The sequence below is a fragment of the Euprymna scolopes genome, chromosome 3, assembly GCF_053919585.1.
Source record: "Euprymna scolopes isolate OS-2025 chromosome 3, ASM5391958v1, whole genome shotgun sequence".
Lineage (NCBI taxonomy): Eukaryota > Metazoa > Mollusca > Cephalopoda > Sepiida > Sepiolidae > Euprymna > Euprymna scolopes.
In genome coordinates, this window is record NC_136484.1 from 1,385,826 (window position 1) to 1,411,670 (window position 25,845).

Below are 25,845 nucleotides of genomic sequence, written 5' to 3' on the forward strand. Positions count from 1 at the left end.
CCTGACTCATTTTGTCGCAATATTATCATTGATTAGCTTTAAGCATCCGGATATTCACGTGAATAATTTGTCGATATATCAAACCCAGAATAACTCGCGTGTTTGTTTAGTAAAATATTTACAATGAATCCATCAACAATTCAATCGATACTTTCTCCGCCCATCAGCTTGCGGCTTTAAGTAGTTGACAAGTAGACGGTAAGTGCTTTTTTAGTTGATTTGTCCGCCATGCCCTCGTCCCTCTCACAGTACATAATCTCAGGTAAAGAAGCACACACTTTTTCAGCATGGGAGCTACTTACAACATGACCAAGTCAAAATGATCGACCACCTACTAAAAATGGGTAGGTAAGAAGTTCGAGAAAAATGAGAGATGATCGGTTTTTCTGGTAAAAAAAAATAAAAATTTAATAATGTTTTGACATCTTTTATTAAACATCTTTTGGAAATTTTTTGAAAATTTTAAAGCCGTCATGGCTATTTTCTCTGCGCAGAAAAATATATATGCGATATATCGTAATTTATATATATATATATATATATATATATATATATATATATATATATATATATATATATATATATATATATATATCTCGTTATTTCTATAATTTATATAAATAACACTTCACCATTTATTAAATAATAATATTTAGTAAAAAGAACGAGAACACTCAAAAGGGACATTATTTACTTATAATAATATATTCGCTGTTTCTAGTTAAGGACAATTTTTTTTGATATTTTCTGACATACCTAGATCAGATGCCATTGAGAGGACAGATAATAGATTGATGCAAAAGTTTATTTGGAATTCCACTCGGTCTACCCACAATTCCTTTGAGATACACCAGTCGATCCCGATTGACGTAATGTCCCCCCTATTTGATCTTAGGTATATCGGAAAACGCCGTTGTAGCGTTCAGAGCTTTGGAGCTTTCATACATCCGGAACAATTCCGACAATAATTTCGACCATCTAAGCACTAGACAGTTTTGAAAATACAAAAGTCGAATACCATTGTCTTGTTAATATATGTTCAATCGGGGAAATACCACGGTAGAAAATTTGGTAATATGTTACACTTTTATAGTTTTACCATTATGTTCTGTTGTCGATATAGATTAGCACATCTTTGCATATGTAAAATTCCATGTTAAAGCGGGTGGAGATAACCATGGTCATTTGGTTAACGACACAAACTGACAACCTGGGTGTTTAAGTTCGAATCCAGTTTGTTCTACAACAAATCACCTTTACTTAGGGATATTGACAACTTTCACGTACCCTTCCCGTAAGTACCCGATGTCTTTCTAGAAATAATTCTAACTAGAAAATCCCTGGGGTCAACAATGGCAAGAATAAACTCTTCGGATACATAGAATATAATAATGATAATATTCCATGCGGTAAAAATTTGGTTAAAATATCGATGCCAAACTAGCAAGACTTTCCCTAATCTACAAATCGATCGATATTTAATTAAAATAAGAAAATAAGAAAAATCATGCGACGTCTAGATTTCACTTTTGGTGAAACTATTTGCAACGAATATTTATAGAGATTGTCTTGCATCTAAGTCAATTTTTTCTAAACAATGCAAACCCAATTTTTTTCGAGCAGATCACGATTTATCTTTATAAAGCAATAAATATATAATTAAAAATTTGCAATACACAGAATGAGTTTTAGATGAGAAAACATTGGTCAGCGAGATGATATAAATACGTCTAAATTATATGCATATATATGTATATACATATATATATGTATATATATATAGATATAGATAATGTACAACTGTACACGCACATATTCAGCAAGAATATATAAAAATGTCCAATACTTTATCCCTTACTCTCTCGCTCTCTCCCTCTCTCTGTTTACACACACACACACACACACACACACACACACACACACACACACACACACACACACACACACACACACACACACGTGTGTGTGTGATGTGTGTGTGTGTGAGTGTGTGTAATGATTCAAAATATGTTATACTCAAGTTTACAAATTGAATAATTCTGTAAACTCGAATAAGATATCAATATCAATACAAATATTTATAGGATACTCCTAACCAGATGAAAAAGCTCATTAAATAAATACGGAATAGTTTGTTATATAAATGTGTAAATAAAACTCTGTAAATTAAGATTTACAAAACGTACTTTTGGACAAGGAAACACAGTGAACATTTATATACACACACACACAGACACATATATATATACATATATATATATACATATATATATATATATATATATATATATAATTCCAAAATTGACCGAGAATCAACATACCAATATCTAACATATACTTGAATAGTTCATATGCATAACACAGCAAACTCTTATTTAGTATATTAGTACCATAATTAATGTTAGCAGTATTATCTTATACTGTAAGCACTCAGATTGTTCAGGAACCTACCCGTGTGCCCGACACAGACGATCAGTATGCAAGTCTCTTAGACCCTTTCCCACAACTTGCCCTGAGCTATGTTCATCTTCCGTTCTGTCTTCGACCACATTGTTGTATCAGATAAGATAAAAACGAAATGTAATAGGTCCTCTTCATCGTACAGTATATCGATACTCTATGGCTGACTGGAATAGCTTCCGTACATTTATTTCACATTTACATCTGTGTTCCATGTTTAAAAAGAATGTACCCTCTATAGTATCAGACCTGATGGAATAGTTAATTTTAGGGATAGACCGCTTCATACCCTCCAAAAAATTACAGATATAGCCTAACAGCCAGCCAAGGTTCCCTCCACTGTACTGCTGCTATTGCGCCCAGAAATCCTTTATCGATGGCTTCCAAGGTAATAAATGCCAGCAACCGCTGTAAAAGAGTAATTAAAAATTCAAGAGGGCTGTATGCTCAGTCCGTTAAAACAAAACAAAACAAAACAGCCGAGCAGCGGCTTAGTTCCCACCGGTTTTAGCAAATATCAAACAGGGGCCTGAACAGAAGCGTGTGCTCTATCCCAATCATCATCAATGGACCTAAGGTAATCTCGTGAGCATCAGCCAAACTGTTGGCCAAGAATTTTGCAGCTAATTCTACCCTTTGCGACTAAGTCCCCCCCATATTTCCCCCTGTATCAGAAAACGCGCTATGCGACATACAAATATCTGGACTCGATGTTGTCAAGTTAATCACAATCCTTGATTCCAGTAAAGCAACTGCCCATAACAGCATTCCAATTATAGTGTTGAAAAAGTTTTAACCAGAACTAGCTCTCATACTTACAAAGCTGTTTAAGCGTTGTCTTTTGGAGAATTACTTTCCAACGCTCATCAGTATGCCCCGTATTTAAGAATTCAGGTTATCGATAATCTCCCTCTCAGTATAGACCAAAAAGTCTCTGGAGCGTCTTAAGGAAGTTGCTGGAATCTGTGTTAAATAAGTAATCAAGCAACCCAGCAAAAATAACCTTTTTAGTGACATGCAATATGGTTTCCGTTCTGCTAAATCTACAGCAGATGTGCTACCGGTTATATCTCACAGGATAAGTGAATGTCTCGATGGAGGCGTCCAAATAAGGGCAATTGCTCGTGACATATCAAAGGCTTTTGATAGAGTATGTCATAAAGGTCTACTCCAGAAGATCTCCAGCTACGGTATAGCTGGAAATGTCCTCTCAATTATTAAATAATTTCTCTCTGATAGACTCATAAGAGTAGTAGTTTATGGGCAGAAATCAGAAGTTCACAGTATTAATGCTAGACTCCCTCAAAAGTCCATCCTGAACCCAACATTTTCCTAATCTGCATCATTGATCTTCCAAATCACATCCTAAGACTATTCGTAGACATTTATGCTGACGACACTACCATATATAGCAACACTTCAAATGCCATAAACAAGTTCTATCTAATTCTCCCGCCTCTGATCTTGTAACAATGGGGAAAGAGGTGGCTGGTTACTTTTAATACATCTAAATCCAAGCTTCTATCTTAACATCATAAACGCTCTGATCCTCATCTGGCACTAATTGAAATAAATAGCTCTTGTCTTAGGGAGGCTCCATGTTTTAACAAGCTTCTGGGATTAACTTTTATTCCTGATATGAAAGTTAAAAAAAATTACTTGCGTGTCATTAGTTTAAATAGAAACGAAAACATTTAGCGCTCTATCCCTTGTCGTTACCTTTCAAACTATCAACAAATAGATAACATAAAACGTATAAAATTAAGCTATTGAAACGGAAAAATGTATATTTTCGTATGCTGCAAAATAAGAGTTTTAGTAGGCTTACTCCTGCTAAGGTTAGATCTTCAATTTTTACTTCTTTGCGGTAATTTACACACACACACACACACACACACACACACACACACACACACACACACACACACACATATATATATATTAATTTATGATATTTTAATTTTGACAGATTTCGTATTTATTATAGAGTCAATTCTCTACCGATTAATATATAGTACCCAATATCAATTTTGTAATTATTAATTCAAATTTAAAAACATAACTTAATAATCGACGCCAATAGATTATGATTATGGAAGGGTTATAAATAAAATTTGAAACTCTGAGTCTTAAACGCTCTTTTAACGTTTTTTTCTCTGTTTGTTCACTTTGAATTGTTTCAGTTTTCAATGATGCTGATGAATTTACGCTGATTCTTTCCAACCTCTTATGGCTGATTCAGCGTAATAAAACCAATGGTACGACCTTGAAATATGTATATATAAATATTGTATCTTCAGCTCACACATCCACGATGGAGCACTTTATCGGATCTTTTTTTCATCACTTCTTGACACGCTATATATACAGGGTGTCCACAAAGTCTGGCTGCATAATCTACACGGTGTATATTTAATTGCCGCCCACATCGGCAATATTTGGCACAAGGCCTGGAAAGTGGGATACCCGCAGGCTCCCCTAAAGGAGGGGCACTCCTGCAATTTTAAAAATTGCCTGAGTAACCCCGTCGGCATTCCCCGGTCGGGGCGCCTCAGGCAGCAAGCAATAAACTTGCCCCACCGGAAAGCCCGGTGGCAAGGCCTGGGAGGGTGGACCTCCTAGGTATTACCCAGGCGGTGTACCTCAGTCCAACAGGTGCTGGGCCGGTTCCCGGCCCCTCACCTGTTGGGCTGAGTGTCAAGTGACGAATCCTTGACATGTACTACCCTGTCTCCCTGCAGCCGAGGCCGCGAGGAGACACATCCCATCACCAGAGTGGTGTAATGGTGCCCACAAAGTCTGGCTACATAATCTACAGGGTGTCCACAAAGTCTGGCTACATAATGTTGCCAGACTTTGTGGACACCCTATATATATATATAAATTAAATGTATCCATTTTAAATGTGGAAATTGATGAATCGCACAGGTAAGAAATTCATTTTTATACTATGAAAAGGTTAGTAATTGCAATTAAGAATAGGAAATTGGATAAAAAAATTTTGTAACATGTCTTCTTCCTAAGATTAAGGGTGGTGGTGTTTGATCAACACTGCTGGGGAGCCATGAAGTAATATACTGTTTTGTTTTTAAATCCCCGAAACAGTGTTTCATGGTAAACAACTGATGATCCCTTGAAAAAAAAAAAAAAAAAAAATTGGTATTATAGTAAATTCGAGAGAGTTTATGCAGTGATTGCAGGTGATTAAATTACTTACTGACTAAGTGGTTTTTTTTTTTTTTTTTTAACGAATGATAAAAAGTAATTTTTTGTGTAGTTTCAAATATTAAGAAAACTTCAAAGACTATATATATATATATATATATATATATATATATATATATATTTCCAAAACAAAATTCATCGTAATAGTAAAATGAAACAATCATCTAACAAGAAAGCATGAAAAATAACAAGTAATTAATTAAAGCTTCATATAGTCGCTCTCATATGCATGACTGAGTATATTATAAAGCCCGTTTTAATAATTTTTGATAGAAAAATAGGCTTTTAATATCAATGTTAGATCAAGAAAATCAACTTTATTGTCTATAGATATAGATGTATAAATAGATGTGTATGTGCGAGAACTTTTCCTTCCCAAATGCTACGTCATTATGCACCATGTAGAAAACATGCATGAATAGAATTAAACCTAATAGTTAAATGCAACCAATCATTTCATAAGAAACCATAAAAACTAAGAGTTTACTAATTAAAGTTCCTTTTAAAGAATATGCAAATTAGTTAGCCTTATTCAGTCGTGCACATATCCATGAGTATATCTAAAAAGTTGTTTTAATGATTTTTAAACAGAAAATGTAGGCTTTTAATAAGTGTAACAAAAACTCAACTTAATATAGTGAAAAGAAAATTGAGTTTTTCAGTTAAAATTACGTCTGATTGTGTATTTGCTATTTTATCATATTATGTGAGTGAGTGCCAAATGTGTACGATAATTGCATGCATTTCAGCTTTCTACTGTTTGATGGGTGTTGTTTAGTTTGATGATGAAACTTTGCCAAACGAAATTTGATGCTTTCGTTTTCCGTTAAGATAAGACATCAGCACCAGCACTTTAGAATAAATATATGCAAAAAAAAAAAAAAAAAAAAAATTCGAAAATGACTTTTAAACTTTAAAAACAAACGTAGACTGAACTATCGAGAAAAAAGAAAATAGAAACAACAATTGTTCTGTTTTATTTTTTTTTCTTTCTAAACGGATAACTTGAGAAGTTGCGGCTAAAAAAAAAAATGGAGAAAAAGTTACAGGAACGGAAGAAATGGGGAATATAGCTGTGAATATTCGATAGTCTCATTATTTTCCCTGCTGATCGTTATAAAAGAAACTACCTTTCCTCCGTTCAATGACGACCAGGTAAGTTTATTTATTTGAATGTCATAGAAATGTCGAATAGATATGTTCTTTTCACATCGTATTTCCTTAGACTTTGTAGTATAAGAACTAATGTAAATATATTGTTCTGCAGAGACTTACACACACATATACATATATATGCATATATATATATATATATATATATGTGTGTGTGTACCTATATATATATATATATATATATATATATATATATATATGAGCAAACAGTTAATAAAATATGTTAAAAAACACTTTGAAATGAGTTAAAAAATATTTAATCTGAAAAGGAAACACTAGATAAATGAATTTATGCCTCGGAAGTAGAGTGAAAAGCACATCTTATTTTTCTTTTATTAATATTGTTGGGCTCTTTTCTTTTTTTCCCTTGCACACATTTTTGTGAATTATTCCATGGATTTCTGCCCTTGGATTATTATGGACCATCTTCTTCCAATTATGGGATTTCTTTAGATTTTACTTGTACAAATGGAAATTCTTTTAACTTTTTTGAAGTTTTACATTTGGATTTTACCGTCACTGGATTTTTTTTATCTTCTACCAGACTATCCATTCGTGTGTAATCACCTTTTTCTTCACCATATTCCCTCTGCTTCACTTTTTTTTGTTTTCAAGTAAGATCTTTGACTTACTTGTTGTTTCATCAAATACTTCTGCATGCAAAATCCGATCCCGCATTTTGCTAATTCCTACCCTCTGATGAGAAGGAGAGTATTTCTTCGAAACTCCGCGGATTAAGGACTATCCATTTATCTAGTTTTTTCATTTTTTTTAAATTTATTTATTTATTTTTTTTACATGGGTGTCACCACTTATCTAGGCCCAGAGGCCACTCGAGGATAAGGGTTAATAGGTATACATTAGTCATTGTGATTTTAGTATAGTAAACAGTGGGAATTTTTGTAACTTGGATTACTTAAGGGGACGATTCAATTAGAACTTGTTCACATTGGACTTTTTCTTTTTTTTTTTTCATAGGTATCAACACATTATTATTTTCAGATTAAATATGTTTTTAACTCATTTCAAAGTGTTTTTAACATGTTTTATTAACTGTTTGCTCATATTATAAGCTCTATTTCCTGTTTGGTTTTATCGAGCTTTTTTATCTGGCTGAGATAATTTTATAAATATTAATTCTTTAATATTTATAATTTTCTTTAATTTTCCCATCTTGGATCATTTTGGTAAATTCAATTGTAATTTTCATTATATATATATATATATATATATATATATATATATATATATATATATATATATATATATATATATGCATATGTATGCATATGTGTGTTTGAACTATGAAAACTAACAGATAACACACAAAGCAATTACATATTGGATCACCAAATATTCAGAGAATAGGGTAGAAGTTATTCTTAAATTTCTTAAGTCTTTGTCATTTGATGATTCAATAATGTAAATTTTCATCCGTGATCAATAATTATTCTTAGTTTATTAATGCCCTTTCTAGAATATTGAGCATCTCTTTCAAGATAGGGGTTTTCTGAGGATATTCATATTGTCAAATTTTCTTTTTATTATCTCTATAAAAAAAACAGTAGATGGATGTATATGTGTGTCTGTGTTAAAATATTTAACCGATAAACTCTTAAACTACTGATCACATAACACTGACATTAACATGAAAAAGTAATCATGCCAAATGATGGTTTATAACCAGTAAAATCTTTGTTTGGATGGATGAATAACGTTTAAAAAATATATCGGCAAGGGAAAACCAAAATATTCAAGTCAACTTGCCGACATATTTTTATTATTTTTACGCATGCGCAGATTCACTTATAACTAGAAGTGATTTAATTTTAAATCTTTCTTTCTCTCTGTCAAATGGTAGGGAAGGCTGTCGAAGTGCTAAATGTTATGGTTTGGATGCTAGCTGATCGCATCCAAGTAATTTTTTTTATTATACTTTTGAAGTCAACATTATATATATATATATATATATATATATATATATATATATATATATATACACGCACACACACACACACATATATATATATATATATATGTATATATATATATATATATATATATATATATATATATATATATATTTACACTAGCAAAAGTACCCGTCGTTGACTGGGTTCAAAAACAGCCTACAGAAAATAGACTCTGATTTATGAAAGTATGATAGGTTATGAAAACGAAGAGTTGTAAAGAGATAGCTCCGAATTTGGGGGTATCAAAACCAAAGCCAAATATGATGAAAGTAAAAATAATATAGATAACCCCTATAATTTATTATACCATACCTGTTCACACTGAAACACTTATCACAATATTCTGTGTATCTATATTAAAAAACCTTGTTAAACTTTGTGACATATTTCCATTCTATGGAGGTCAGGCGCGAACGAACACCCCATAATTTTATTATACCATATTTCTTCAAGCTGAAACATAATTATCAATACATACGCAGATAGATATTAAAAGTTTTTATTAAAGTTTGTTCCTATTTCCATTCTATGGAGGCCAGGCGCGAACGCAGACCCCACATTTTTTTTTATACCATCCCTATTTAAGTTAAAACATGCCTTTCAAAATATTCTTATGTACATCTATACCAAAAACACTTGTAAACGTTTTGTTTTTAATTTTCAACTTTTTTATTTCCATACTTTGTGAACCAGGCGCGTACTCAGACCCCACAATTTTAATAAATCATCAATATGCCAGATCAAACATACCCATTCCTGTGTCTCGATACATCTTCTAGTATTATGTGTGATCAGTTTTCTATAAAGTCAACCATATAGGAGCCTATTCGTGATCAGACACACCCACAGACGTTCAGCTTTATATATATATATATATATATATATATATATATATATATATATATATATATATATATACTAGCAGGCGTGCCCGGCGTTGCTCGGGTGTTTGGAGGTGTATGCTGTGCAAAAAAAAGCAAAAAAACAAAAAAAAATATGGTTACTTTTTTTAAAACTTTGACCCCTATTATGACCCCTTAAAATTTATTGTTTCGGGCTCAAATCACTTTATTAAGTTAGATCCATGTTCAAGGAACCTAAATCTAAAATTTCAAGTATCTAGACCCAAAATTGTCGGAGGAGTTTGGTAGAGTTCTTAAAGGTCAAATCGTTGAAATTTGACCCTTTAACAGCCAAATTTCTGGCTGACACCCGTCACATCGATTTTCCCAAATCTCAGTACCCGGTATTTCAAATTTCGAATCTATAGACTAAAAATTGACAGAGTTATTGCGTAGGGAAATGTACACAGACAGACAGACACACAGACACACAGACAGACAGACACGTTCACTTTTATATATATATATATATATATATATATATATATATATATATATATATATATATATACTCGGGGTTTTTTATATTCAAAAGTAATGGACTAATGAATTCAACGAGGTTGTTAGATAGTGCTCAATAAAAAGAGCTGATAATACTTGTTTATTGTTATATAAACATGCTCACATCCCGCTGCTACAAATAGCCACTTGTTTCAATCAAACAACAGATATCATCAGGCAGCGACTTGACTATTCAAAAGTTCAATGAATAATGGATTTTTATTTTAGGTAGGAACTCTTTAAAAGTTGGAGTTAAAAAACTTAAAACACAGAACTTTTATTAAAAAATGTAAAAAGGGAGGGGCAATTTAAATAAAGTTAAAAGATTACAATGAGGAGAGAGTGATTGAGAAGAGAAAAAAAAGAATAGAGAAAGAAATAGAGAAAGAAAATAGAGAGAAAAAATAGAGAGAAAAAGAAGAGAGAAAAATATATATGTATATATATATATATAAATCTATCTATCTATCTATATATATATATATACATATATATATATATATATATATATATATATATATATATATATATATATATGATATGGAGAAGAAAAGAAAAAAGATATAAATGGTTATTATAAAGAGAATAAGAACTAGAAGGAAAAGGAAAGAATAATGAGATCTAGTTAAATAGAGAAAGAGAGAAAGAGAGAAAGTAAGAATTTGACAGTATATAGAAAACAAAAAGAAAAAGATCTGCGTGTCAACCAATTTATGAACAAATATACAATTCAGTAATGAAACATATTTTTACAAATACAAACAGAAGATACAATCCAAGCGTCAGAAATGAACATGTTAAAAAAAGCAGTGAATGTATCCAGCCAGCATATTTATCCTCTCACATACGTCCACGAGTAATATCAACGCAATTCAAACATACGTCTAAAATTAATTAGGCCCTTTATGCTAAATGATATAAGTTTAAAGTTTTCGCGTTTTTATTATATAAATATATAAATAAAAGAAAAAAATAATGATAAAACAATATTAAAATTATTATTAATAATAATAAACATAATAATAATAATAATAATAATAATAATAATAATAATAATAATAATAATAATAATAAAAACAGAATAAAATTAATATTTATTATCTTTTTAATATAACATATTTAGCCATAAGAGGGGATTAAATAAATTAAATAGGTCCAATAATTATAAATAAAAAAACTACTAATATTTATGTATATAAAAAGAATACAATACATATATGTATATATATACACACACACACACATATATATATCCATATATACACACTCATACACACACATATATATATATACATATATATATATATACATGCACATAAGTAAAGGTGTAACTATACTATTAAGTTGAAAGTTTAAGCTATTTAAGTATAGATATAAAGTCATATTAAATCACAAATTAATACATTCAAGACCAGATTACTAATAACACAGATACAAGTACACTTACCTATAAATATATTCAGGCAAAAGAAGTAATTAAATCAACGAAATACTCAAAAGTAGCGACGCACAGGTAGATAGTACCCAAATTAAAAATAATAAAATACATATGTATATACCCACAGAGAACCAACCGACATACAAATAAGCATATATATATATATATATATATATACATATATATATATATATATATATATATATATATATATATATATAATCCTATGTATACACATACATACAAAAAAATACACAAATATATGCACACAATCATATACTAATAAACAACAACGCACACACACATATATATACTCACACATAAATATGTATAATTTACATAAATTATATATATAGAAATACAAAAGAATACAAATAATTTGGCAAGAGTACAGATAGATGCATACACACATAGAAACATACATACATGTGTGTGTGTGTGTGTATATACATATATGTATTGTATTCTTTTTATATACATAAATATTAGTAGTTTTTTTATTTATAATTATTGGACATATTTAATTTATTTAATCCCCTCTTATGGCTAAATATGTTATATTAAAAAGATAATAAATATTAATTTTATTCTGTTTTTATTATTATTATTATTATTATTATTATTATTATTATTATTATTATTATGTTTATTATGTTTATTATTATTAATAATAATTTTAATATTGTTTTATCATTATTTTTTTCTTTTATTTATATATTTATCTAATAAAAACGCGAAAACTTTAAACTTATATCACTTAGCATAAAGGGCCTAATTAATTGTAGACGTATGTTTGAATTGCGTTGATATTACTCGTGGACGTATGTGAGAGGATAAATATGCTGGCTGGATACATTCACTGCCTTTTTTTACGCTTGGATTGTATCTTCTGTTTGTATTTGTAATAATATGTTTCATTACTGAATTGTATAATTGTTCATAAATTGGTTGACACGCAGATCTTTTTCTTTTTCTTTTTCTATATACTGTCAAATTCTTACTTTCTCTCTTTCTCTATTTAACTATATCTCATTATTCTTTCCTTTTCCTTCTAGTTCTTATTCTCTTTATAATAACCATTTATATTTTTTTTCTTTTCTTCTCCATATCATATATATATATATATATATATATATATATATATATATATATATATATATATATATATACATATATATTTTCTCTCTTCTTTTTCTCTCTATTTTTTTCTCTCTATTTTCTTTCTCTATTTCTTTCTCTATTCTTTTTTTCTCTTCTCAATCACTCTCTCCTCATTGTAATCTTTTAACTTTATTTAAATTGCCCCTCCCTTTTTACATTTTTTAATTAAAGTTCTGTGTTTTAAGTTTTTTAACTCCAACTTTTAAAGAGTTCCTACCTAAAATAAAACCCCATTATTCATTGAACTTTTGAATAGTCAAGTCGCTGCCTGATGATATCTGTTGTTTGATTGAAACAAGTGGCTATTTGTAGCAGCGGGATGTGAGCATGTTTATATAACAATAAACAAGTATATATATATATATATATATATATATATATGAAATAAAATGGAGGTGGAAGGACCTGAATACTCAACGATTCGCCCGGTTTATGCGGGCTTCTTCAAGAGGGATGGTCATTGATATATATATAACTTGTGAAGTTAATATTCTGTATATATATATATATATATATATATATATATATATATATATATATATATATGCAAACTTAGTGTGGCCAATATAAATATATGTAATTCATGCAGATTCCGTAATTATGATTATTATTATTACAGAGCCAATTCGTCATAAAATATTATATATATATATATATATATATATATATATATATATAAGACTTGTGAAGTTCTGTATATATATATATATATATATATATATATATATATATATATATATATATATATATATATATATATATTTATATATTAGCTTAGTGTGCCCAATTCATTTTCAATTCATGCAGATTCCGTAATTATAATTATAATTATTATCACAGAGCCAATTCGCCCGTCATTAAATATTATATATATATATATATATATATATATATAAATATATATATATAAAACTTGTGAAGTCAATATTCTGTATATATATATATATATATATATATATATATATATATATATATATATATATATATATATATATATATACTAGCTTAGTGCGCCCAATTCATGTTTAATTAATGCAGATTCCGTAATTATAATTATTATTATTATAGAGCCTATTCGTCCTAAACTATATATATATATAACTACTTCATTTATTCACATAAATTTAATATACGAAAGTAAAGATTTATGCGTCAACTTGAAGTATTTACTTAAAAGTGCTCAATACGTAGGTAGAGCTAGTTAGTAATTTATAAAATATATATGGCGATTAAGCTACACTGAATATTCTGCGTTTCATCCAACTATAGGATTCATCAGGCTTATGCGCGAATTGTGTGGTTTCCTCTTGCTTTTATATATGTTGAGGATTTCTAGTTGGCCAATCAGCTTTCTAGTATCCACCGCGCCCCTTCCTATCAGCCAATGGGCATGCATTTTATCAAACAAAGGATCTGTTTTAGAACTAGGTTAGTGGTTTTAAGTAGACGTTCTCCTTTGTTTTATACATATAAATATACCTATGTGTACACACATATATACACACACATATATATATATACATACATATATGTGTGTGATCGTTTATGTATATTCATGTTTATTTAATTTATTTATTTGTTTGTTTTCTATTGTTATTGTTAGTTTTAAAGCTATTTTGTATCGCTATCCTAGAGTAAGTTTTATTTTGTGAACACAGTTGTTTGCTATTTCCCGCCTACAGTTTAATAGGTTTTGAGGTTCTTTAAAGTACAGGATAGAAAATTTTTTGTGGAGGAATAATTTAAATGGATCGTCTAAATGTCTGCATGTGGTAGCTTGTCTCATTATTTTCCATTCGACTACCGGCGAATGTCCGCTTTCTTTGAGTTCCCAGTATTTATTCGCTAGTATTGTTTGTATACGGTGTTTTTTATTTTTGAATGTGCTTTTGTGGTCATAGTATCGGGTTTTGAAATCTAAGGAAGTCACGCCTATGTAATATTTCTTGTTATTCGGGGTTTCTTTCGCAAATATTGTTGCTTGATAAACTATGCTTTTTGTTAGACATTTATTTTGTACTGGGCAAAGTGTGCGGTGTCTACAATTGCATTTATCTTGTTCGTTATTAGTATTTTTATTTATGGTATGGTTGTTCTTGTCCGGGGTTGGTTTGTTATTTTTATTATTATTATTATTATTATTATTATTATTATTATTATTATTATTGTTATTATTATTAATGAAAGCATGAAAGGGAGATAATTACAAGCAAAAGAGTGCCGTACATTGTTATTACATATGGGTTCCTATTTACAATGTTTCCCCACGGGACAGAGTTAGACACCAGGGTCGTTTTTTAATGTGGAGAAAAGGAACAAAAATAAAAATTGTCTCAGTCATAAAGGATTTCTTCTCCACTGACAGAGAACAAGAAATTGAAGTGCAGTATTTGAAGAACAGATGGTATTTATTTGCTCCCCCACCGAGCAAATTAGGCACAAGGCCGATTTTTAATGTGAGGAGTGAAGGGAGGGGGAAGGGAAAAAGCGGACCAGCTCCCGAGAGGTGAGAAATGGGAGCTGGTTAAAGGTCAGGCATGTGGCGTTGCCCCCACATCTGGTCTTTGCTAGTCATAGCTTGCAGTATCTGCCGGAACAGATGGTATTTATTTGCTCCCCCACTGAGCAAATTAGGCACACGGCCGTTTTTAATGTGAGGTAAAAACCAGCTCCCCTAAAAGTAGGCAAAAAGGGGGCACTCTGGTTACCAAAAATAATAATTGTCCCAGTATAGAGGGTTTCCCCTCCATTGACTGGTACAAATTATCTTAAGTGCAGCACCTGTCGGAACAGATGGTATTTATTTGCTCCCCCACCGAGCAAATTAGGCACAAGGCCGATTTTTAATGTGAGGAGTGAAGGGAGGGGGAAGGGGAAAAGGGGACCAGCTCCCGAGAGGTGGGAAATGGGAGCTGGTTAAAGGTCAGACATGTGGGGTTTCCCCCACATCTGGTCTTTGCTAGTCATAGCCTGCAGTATCTGCCGGAACAGATACTACACTTTGATGGTATTTATTTGCTCCCCCACTGAGCAAATTAGGCACTAGGCCGTTTTTAATGTGAGGTAAAAACCAGCTGCCCTAAAAGTAGGCAAAAAGGGGGCACTCTGGTTACCAAAAATAATAATTGTCCCAGTATAGAGGGTTTCCCCTCCATTGACTGGTACAAATTATCTTAAGTGCAGCATCTGCCGGAACAGATGGTATTTATTTGCTCCCCTACTGAGCAAATTAGGCACAAGGCCGTTTTTAATGTGAGGTAAAAACCAGCTCCCCTAAAAGTAGGCAAAAAGGGGGCACTCTGGTTACCAAAAATAATAATTGTCCCAGTATAGAGGGTTTCCCCTCCATTGACTGGTACAAATTATCTTAAGTGCAGCATCTGCCGGAACAGATGGTATTTATTTGCTCCCCCACCGAGCAAATTAGGCACAAGGCCGATTTTTAATGTGAGGAGTGAAGGGAGGGGGAAGGGAAACAGGGGACCAGCTCCCGAGAGGTGGGAAATGGGAGCTGGTTAATGGTCAGGCATGTGGGGTTGCCCCCACATCTGGTCTTTGCTAGTCATAGCTTGCAGTATCTGCCGGAACAGATAGTATTTATTCGTTCCCCCACCGAGCAAATTAGGCACAAGGCCGATTTTTAATGCAAGGAGTGAAGGGAGGGGGAATGGAAAAAGCGGACCAGCTCCCGAGAGGTGGGAAATGGGAGCTGGTTAAAGGTCAGACATGTGGGGTTGCCCCCACATCTGGTCTTTGCTAGTCATAGCTTGCAGTATCTGCCGGAACAGATACTACACTTTGATGGTATTTATTTTCTCCCCCACTGAGCAAATTAGGCACAAGGCCGTTTTTAATGTGAGGTAAAAACCAGCTCCCCTAAAAGTAGGCAAAAAGGGGGCACTCTGGTTACCAAAAATAATAATTGTCCCTGTATAGAGGGTTTCCCCTCCATTGACTGGTACAAATTATCTTAAGTGCAGCATCTGCCGGAACAGATGGTATTTATTTGCTCCCCTACTGAGCAAATTAGGCACAAGGCCGTTTTTAATGTGAGGTTAAAACCAGCTCCCCTAAAAGTAGGCAAAAAGGGGGCACTCTGGTTACCAAAAATAATAATTGTCCCAGTATAGAGGGTTTCCCCTCCATTGACTGGTACAAATTATCTTAAGTGCAGCATCTGCCGGAACAGATGGTATTTATTTGCTCCCCCACCGAGCAAATTAGGCACAAGGCCGATTTTTAATGTGAGGAGTGAAGGGAGGGGAAAGGGAAACAGGGGACCAGCTCCCGAGAGGTGGGAAATGGGAGCTGGTTAAAGGTCAGGCATGTTGGGTTGCCCCCACATCTGGTCTTTGCTAGTCATAGCTTGCAGTATCTGCCGGAACAGATGGTATTTATTTGCTCCCCCACCGAGCAAATTAGGCACAAGGCCGATTTTTAATGTAGGGAGTGAAGGGAAGGGGAAGGTAAAAAGCGGACCAGCTCCCGAGAGGTGGGAAATGGGAGCTGGTTAATGGTCAGGCATGTGGGGTTGCCCCCACATCTGGTCTTTGCTAGTCATAGCTAGTCATAGCTTGCAGCATCTGCCGGAACAGATGGTATTTATTTGCTCCCCCACTGAGCAAATTAGGCACAAGGCCGTTTTTAATGTGAGGTAAAAACCAGCTCCCCTAAAAGTAGCCAAAAAGGGGGCACTCTGGTTACCAAAAATAATAATTGTCCCAGTATAGAGGGTTTCCCCTCCATGGACTGGTACAAATTATCTTAAGTGCAGTATCTGACGGAACAGATGGTATTTATTTGCTCCCCCACTGAGCAAATTAGGCACAAGGCCGTTTTTAATGTGAGGTAAAAACCAGCTCCCCTAAAAGTAGCCAAAAAGGGGGCACTCTGGTTACCAAAAATAATAATTGTCCCAGTATAGAGGGTTTCCCCTCCATTGACTGGTACAAATTATCTTAAGTGCAGTATCTGCCGGATCAGATGGTATTTATTTGCTCCCCCACTGAGCAAATTAGGCACAAGGCAGTTTTTAATGTGAGGTAAAAACCAGCTCCCCTAAAAGTAGCCAAAAAGGGGGCACTCTGGTTACCAAAAATAATAATTGTCCCAGTATAGAGGGTTTCCCCTCCATTGACTGGTACAAATTATCTTAAGTGCAGCATCTGCCGGAACAGATGGTATTTATTTGCTCCCCCACTGAGCAAATTAGGCACAAGACCATTTTTAATGTGAGGTAAAAACCAGCTCCCCTAAAAGTAGGCAAAAAGGGGGCACTCTGGTTACCAAAAATAATAATTGTCCCAGTATAGAGGGTTTCCCCTCCATTGACTGGTACAAATTATCTTAAGTGCAGCATCTGCCGGAACAGATGGTGTTTATTTGCTCCCCCACTGAGCAAATTAGGCACAAGGCCGTTTTTAATGTGAGGTAAAAACCAGCTCCCCTAAAAGTAGGCAAAAAGGGGGCACTCTGGTTACCAAAAAAAATAATTGTCCCAGTATAGAGGGTTTCCCCTCCATTGACTGGTACAAATTATCTTAAGTGCAGTATCTGCCGGATCAGATGGTATTTATTTTCTCCCCCACTGAGCAAATTAGGCACAAGGCCGTTTTTAATGTGAGGTAAAAACCAGCTCCCCTAAAAGTAGCCAAAAAGGGGGCACTCTGGTTACCAAAAATAATAATTGTCCCAGTATAGAGGGTTTCCCCTCCATTGACTGGTACAAATTATCTTAAGTGCAGCATCTGCCGGAACAGATGGTATTTATTTGCTCCCCCACTGAGCAAATTAGGCACAAGGCCATTTTTAATGTGAGGTAAAAACCAGCTCCCCTAAAAGTAGGCAAAAAGGGGGCACTCTGGTTACCAAAAATAATAATTGTCCCAGTATAGAGGGTTTCCCCTCCATTGACTGGTACAAATTATCTTAAGTGCAGCATCTGCCGGAACAGATGGTATTTATTTGCTCCCCCACCGAGCAAATTAGGCACAAGGCCGATTTTTAATGCGAGGAGTGAAGGGAGGGGGAAGGGGAAAAGGGGACCAGCTCCCGAGAGGTGGGAAATGGGAGCTGGTTAAAGGTAAGACATGTGGGGTTGCCCCCACATCTGGTCTTTGCTAGTCATAGCTTGCAGTATCTGCCGGAACAGATACTACATTTTCATGGTATTTATTTGCTCCCCCACTGAGCAAATTAGGCACAAGGCCATTTTAATGTGAGATAAAAACCAGCTCCCCTAAAAGTAGCCAAAAAGGGGGCACTCTGGTTACCAAAAATAATAATTGTCCCAGTATAGAGGGTTTCCCCTCCATTGACTGGTACAAATTATCTTAAGTGCAGCATCTGCCGGAACAGATGGTATTTATTTGCTCCCCTACTGAGCAAATTAGGCACAAGGCCGTTTTTAATGTGAGGTTAAAACCAGCTCTCCTAAAAGTAGGCAAAAAGGGGGCACTCTGGTTACCAAAAATAATAATTGTCCCAGTATAGAGGGTTTCCCCTCCATTGACTGGTACAATTATCTTAAGTGCAGCATCTGCCGGAACAGATGGTATTTATTTGCTCCCCCACCGAGCAAATTAGGCACAAGGCCGATTTTTAATGTGAGGAGTGAAGGGAGGGGGAAGGGAAACAGGGGACCAGCTCCCGAGAGGTGGGAAATGGGAGCTGGTTAATGGTCAGGCATGTGGGGTTGCCCCCACATCTGGTCTTTGCTAGTCAGAGCTTGCAGTATCTGCCGGAACAGATGGTATTTATTTGCTCCCCCACCGAGCAAATTAGGCACAAGGCCGATTTTTAATGTGAGGAGTGAAGGGAGGGGAAAGGGAAACAGGGGACCAGCTCCCGAGAGGTGGGAAATGGGAGCTGGTTAAAGGTCAGGCATGTTGGGTTGCCCCCACATCTGGTCTTTGCTAGTCATAGCTTGCAGTATCTGCCGGAACAGATGGTATTTATTTGCTCCCCCACCGAGCAAATTAGGCACAAGGCCGATTTTTAATGTAGGGAGTGAAGGGAAGGGGAAGGGAAAAAGCGGACCAGCTCCTGAGAGGTGGGAAATGGGAGCTGGTTAATGGTCAGGCATGTGGGGTTGCCCCCACATCTGGTCTTTGCTAGTCATAGCTAGTCATAGCTTGCAGCATCTGCCGGAACAGATGGTATTTATTTGCTCCCTCACTGAGCAAATTAGGCACAAGGCCGTTTTTAATGTGAGGTAAAAACCAGCTCCCCTAAAAGTAGGCAAAAAGGGGGCACTCTGGTTACCAAAAATAATAATTGTCCCAGTATAGAGGGTTTCCCCTCCATGGACTGGTACAAATTATCTTAAGTGCAGCATCTGCCGGAACAGATGGTATTTATTTGCTCCCCCACTGAGCAAATTAGGCACAAGGCCATTTTTAATGTGAGGTAAAAACCAGCTCCCCTAAAAGTAGGCAAAAAGGGGGCACTCTGGTTACCAAAAATAATAATTGTCCCAGTATAGAGGGTTTCCCCTCCATTGACTGGTACAAATTATCTTAAGTGCAGCATCTGCCGGAACAGATGGTGTTTATTTGCTCCCCCACTGAGCAAATTAGGCACAAGGCCGTTTTTAATGTGAGGTAAAAAACCAGCTCCCCTAAAAGTAGGCAAAAAGGGGGCACTCTGGTTACCAAAAAAAATAATTGTCCCAGTATAGAGGGTTTCCCCTCCATTGACTGGTACAAATAATCTTAAGTGCAGTATCTGCCGGATCAGATGGTACTTATTTTCTCCCCCACTGAGCAAATTAGGCACAAGGCCGTTTTTAATGTGAGGTAAAAACCAGCTCCCCTAAAAGTAGCCAAAAAGGGGGCACTCTGGTTACCAAAAATAATAATTGTCCCAGTATAGAGGGTTTCCCCTCCATTGACTGGTACAAATTATCTTAAGTGCAGCATCTGCCGGAACAGATGGTATTTATTTGCTCCCCCACTGAGCAAATTAGGCACAAGGCCATTTTTAATGTGAGGTAAAAACCAGCTCCCCTAAAAGTAGGCAAAAAGGGGGCACTCTGGTTACCAAAAATAATAATTGTCCCAGTATAGAGGGTTTCCCCTCCATTGACTGGTACAAATTATCTTAAGTGCAGCATCTGCCGGAACAGATGGTATTTATTTGCTCCCCCACCGAGCAAATTAGGCACAAGGCCAATTTTTAGCATCTGCCGGAACAGATGGTATTTATTTGCTCCCCCACCGAGCAAATTAGGCACAAGGCCGATTTTTAATGTGAGGAGTGAAGGGAGGGGGAAGGGAAAAAGGGGACCAGCTCCCGAGAGGTGGGAAATGGGAGCTGGTTAATGGTCAGGCATGTGGGGTTGCCCCCACATCCGGTCTTTGCTAGTCATAGCCAGTCATAGCTTGCAGTATCTGCCGGAACAGATACTACACTTTGATCTTGTCCCAGTATCTGTCGGAACAGATGGTATTTATTTGCTCCCCCACCGAGCAAATTAGGCACAAGGCCAATTTTTAATGTGAGGAGTGAAGGGAGGGGGAAGGGAAAAAGGGGACCAGCTCCCGAGAGGTGGGAAATGGGAACTGGTTAAAGGTCAGACATGTGGGGTTGCCCCCACATCTGGTCTTTGCTAGTCATAGCTAGTCATAGCTTGCAGTATCTGCCGGAACAGATGGTATTTATTTGCTCCCCCACCGAGCAAATTAGGCACAAGGCCAATTTTTAATGTGAGGAGTGAAGGAAGGGGGAAGGGAAAAAGGGGACCAGCTCCCGAGAGGTGGGAAATGGGAGCTGGTTAAAGGTCAGGCATGTGGGGTTGCCCTTACATCTGGTCTTTGCTAGTCATAGCTAGTCATAGCTTGCAGTATCTGCCGGAACAGATGGTGTTTATTTGCTCCCCCACTGAGCAAATTAGGCACAAGGCCGTTTTTAATGTGAGGTAAAAACCAGCTCCCCAAAAAGGGGGCACTCTGGTTATCAAAAATAATAATTGTCCCAGTATAGAGGGTTTCCCCTCCATTGACTGGTACAAATTATCTTAAGTGTAGTATCTGCCGGAACAGATGCTACACTTTGATCCCAGCCCGAAGGCCAAGTCAAGACTGAAACTAAACAAAGAACAATTTTAATTGATGTTATTGTTTTTACTTGCATTCTTTCCTTTCTCCTTTTTTCTTTTTTCTTTCTGTTTCCTTTTTTTCTCGTTCAATCTTTTCCTTCTCTTTTTTTCCTTGGGTTTTCTTCTATGTTTTATCCTCTGTGTTTTTTTCTATTTCGATATTGCTATACCAGCCTTCCTGGAACAGAGGAATTTACACCGATTTAAACTATAAATAGCGCTAGTAATTCCAACACCGGTGAGAGAGATTCGACTGCACTTCAACTGCTAGCCGAATGCCAAGCAGATATACACGCTTTCCTATCTTTGTACATTATTGTTAATACACTTGTTCCTTAACCGACACTCGATTTGATTGTTCTTATTTTCACTGTGGTTTCATGACACAACAGATATATAATCCCTCTTCTATTACGTCTTCTTCACATATATTGAATATTGAATACAATTTCATTTTTTTATTCTTCATTATATGTACTGTGACGTCATGATAATTTGTTTTTTTTTTGGGTGTGATCACTTAATCCCTGAATACATAATTCCCATTAATGATTAAGTTTTTGTATAAACAATATCCTCTGAATAGGTATTTAATTACTAGTAAATGGCTGATCGAAACATTGCCATGAATCTGTAGAAACATATTTATTGCTTATCTAAAACAAATCAAATAAAAAGTATATCTTGCCCTCAGGTATTAAGCACTTGTATCAACCTCTTTAAAACTTTATTGATTACTTTACCTCTGGAAAATATTAACATGGGATTATATATATATATATATATATATATATATATATATATATATATATATATTGAGTAAAACGATTCATAATTTTGAATTAAAATTCAGTTTCAAAAGGAAAACAAACAAAATTTACTATTTTCTAATCTTGTTCAATGAGAAATATATGTTTTATATGTTCAGTTCAAATCATGTGCTTTTAACTTTCATCCGGCGAAATCGTACTTTAAATCGTAGTTGATCATAAACCATCGATTAAAAATACAGCAAAATCTACAGGTAACTACTTTCATAAACGTCGTTGTTTAGATTGAGACTAGTTGAAATCGATTATGATCTGTAAAATGCAAATATAAAATCTAAGAAACGTTTTCATTTAAATATGAAAAAAAAGCATATACACAATAATTATCTATTAATTAAATGGATATTAAATGCAGCCTGCGCTTTCCATCTGACTGATGCATGATGAAGCACATCTGTGAATATTTTGTAACTTCGTACACCATAAATGTGTAGATCTAATTGAACTGCAAACACTGGTGTGTCAATAGTTTTGGGATGAATTAAGATGAAACGATATTAAATGAAGATCTTTGTTCGTATTATACAATAGTGTGCTATTTTGTAAACTTTATAATGTATATGTGTATATGTATGCATACATATATATATATATATATATATATATATATATATGTATATATATATATATATGCATATATATATGGGGGTGGGGGGCGTGCGTGTGTACATAAAGATTAATCGAAAACCACAGTTAAGCAGCACGGTGAAACTGAAATTCATAAAATGATGGTTCAAAGATCAAACATGTGCGATATTTATATTTTTTAAATAAACATTTATTTATTTAAAATTGCTAATTTTAGGCTTGTAACAAAGCCCTAATCAGGAATGTTCCGACAATACATTTTTTTTTACTTTCCATGATGTTGGTCGACGTGGTCTATAGTTGTCAAAGATAGAGGTTGTATCGCCCAGTCCAGTTGATAAGCGCACATGTGTAAATATTGAAAGAATAACAGTATAGTTACATTCCAAGATCCAAATATTTATTTCACATGCAAAGCAGCTCCCCCAACATGTTAAAATCTCGTTACATTTGGTACAGATCCGTTTCGTTATGCAGAAAGAAACGGTTATTTTCGTGTCAATATCGTCTCTTACAATGCATATAATATGAACGAAGAAGGGACCCCAGCATTAATACGTTGAGCTTCTGATTTCTGCCTATCAACCACTACTCCTATGAACATATCAGAGAGAAATGATTTAATAACTGAGAATACATTTCCAGTTATACCGTAGCTGGGGATCTTGTGGAATAGACCTTTATGCCATACCTTATCAAAGACCTTTAATATGTCAAAGGCAATTGCCCTAGAAAGGAAACCTCCATCGAGAGATTCGTTAATCCTATGAGATATAACCTTTAGCACATCTGCTGTAGATCTAGTAGAACGGAAACCATATTGCATGCCACTAAAAAGTTATTTTACTGAGATGGTTGACTACTTCTCTATTTAATACAGATTCCAGTAACTTACTCATGACGCACAGGAAACCTTCTGGTCCGTACTTAGAGGGAGATGCCCGATCACCTGAATTTTTAAATACGGGACATACTGAGGAGGTTTTCCAGGGTTTGGGGAAGCAATTCTCTTTAAGACAATGCTTAAACAGCTTTGTAAGTGTGGGAGATAGTTTAAGTTGAAGCTTTTTCAGCATTTTAATTTGAACGCCTCAAGCCAGTTGCTTTACTGGGATTAAGGTTTTTGATTAGCTTGTGAACATCACGCACAGATATTTGTATATCGCAAAACGTGTTTTAGACGATGGAGGAAATACGGGTTGGGGCTTGCGGCCTTGATCCAATAGAGTAGAATTAGCTGCAAAGAGTTTGACTTTGTCCACTGCTGACGAGATTATCTCAAGTCCATTGATGATGGTTGGGATAGAGCACGCGATTCTGTTCAGGACTCTGTTTTTATTTGCCAAAACTGATGGGAACCAAGCCGCTGCTCAGCTACATTGGACTTAACGGACTGAGCAGAATCTCTTTTACAGAGGTTGCTGGCAGTCCTGAAAGCGGTCTTGGTCTCAGTACATCTATTACGTTGGAAGCAATGGAAAAAGTGATTTCTGTGCGCCATAGTTGCAGTAAATTCTGGAGAGTACCACGTCTGGCTGTTAGGTTTTTGCTGGAATTTTTTGAAGGGTATGAAGCGGTGTGTACTAACAAATTATCCATTCCGTCAGGTCTGATACTATAAAGGACACGTTTTTTTTAAAAAATGGAACGCAGAAGTAGATCTGATATAAATGTGCGGAATCTATCAAAGTCAGCAATAGAATATCGATATATTTACTGTACTATGGAGAGGTACGTCTGAGGACTTATTACATTTTGTTTTAATCTTAACTGATACAATCGAATGGTCGGAAGATCTCAGTGGAGACAGCACGGAGGATGAACATAGCTCAAGGCAAGTTATGAGAAAATGGACTAGGAGACTTGAATACTGACCGTCAATGTCGGGCACACGGGTGAGTTCATGAACGCTCTGAGTTAGGTTATAAGCAATGGAAAAATCGTGACAGAACCTCCCCTCATCATCTGTCTTGTTTGAGTAGGCTAACCATTCCACATTGTGAACATTGAATTCTTGACAGTTGTGAATGTTAGCCGAAGGATGAGCAGACAGGGTGTGGTCAATTTTCTCATATATGCTCTTTAATGTAGTAACTTCGTTGTTGTGGAAGCGATAGAAGGCAAATATAAACGCAATTATAAACGCATTTTCTCTGTCCATGGCGATCGTGGGTGTCAGATTCTGATGGTAAGTAAGAGTATCTTTTAATTAAAACCTCATATAGGGAAATAGTCTCTCCAATACCAGTTTCGTTTAAGAATAATAAGTCTGGTTTGGCCTTCTGCAATTGGATTTTAACTTCCGGAAAGTTGGAAAATAGATCCCTGACATTAGAGAAGGAGACATGGTAGTGAACATCTACGTTGGAAGTTGGAGTTCTGGGTTTAATCGCGTATTTTTTATGGAGACTTTTCATGATGAGGTTTTGAGATTTGTGAAACAGGTCGATGAACTCGGTTAGAACAGGACAGAGAGGGAAAATAAGGGAGATAAAAA

The 25,845-nt window shown here is 34.9% G+C and overlaps 1 protein-coding gene across 3 annotated transcripts in view; it reads left to right on the forward strand.

Annotated features, from left to right (window-relative positions):
* Positions 1-25,845, forward strand: part of LOC145252763 (protein O-mannosyl-transferase TMTC4-like) — a 133,042-nt gene that overhangs the window by 24,376 nt on the left and 82,821 nt on the right. The window contains exon 1 of one of the 3 annotated variants that reach the window (XM_080112660.1): positions 6,704-6,840. The exons of the other annotated variants lie outside the window; for them this stretch is intronic. Within the exon in view, the coding sequence (XP_079968786.1) occupies positions 6,830-6,840 (11 nt within the window). The 5' untranslated portion in view covers positions 6,704-6,829. Of the gene's footprint in view, positions 1-6,703; positions 6,841-25,845 lie in introns of those variants that run through there. 3 annotated transcript variants of the gene reach the window in all.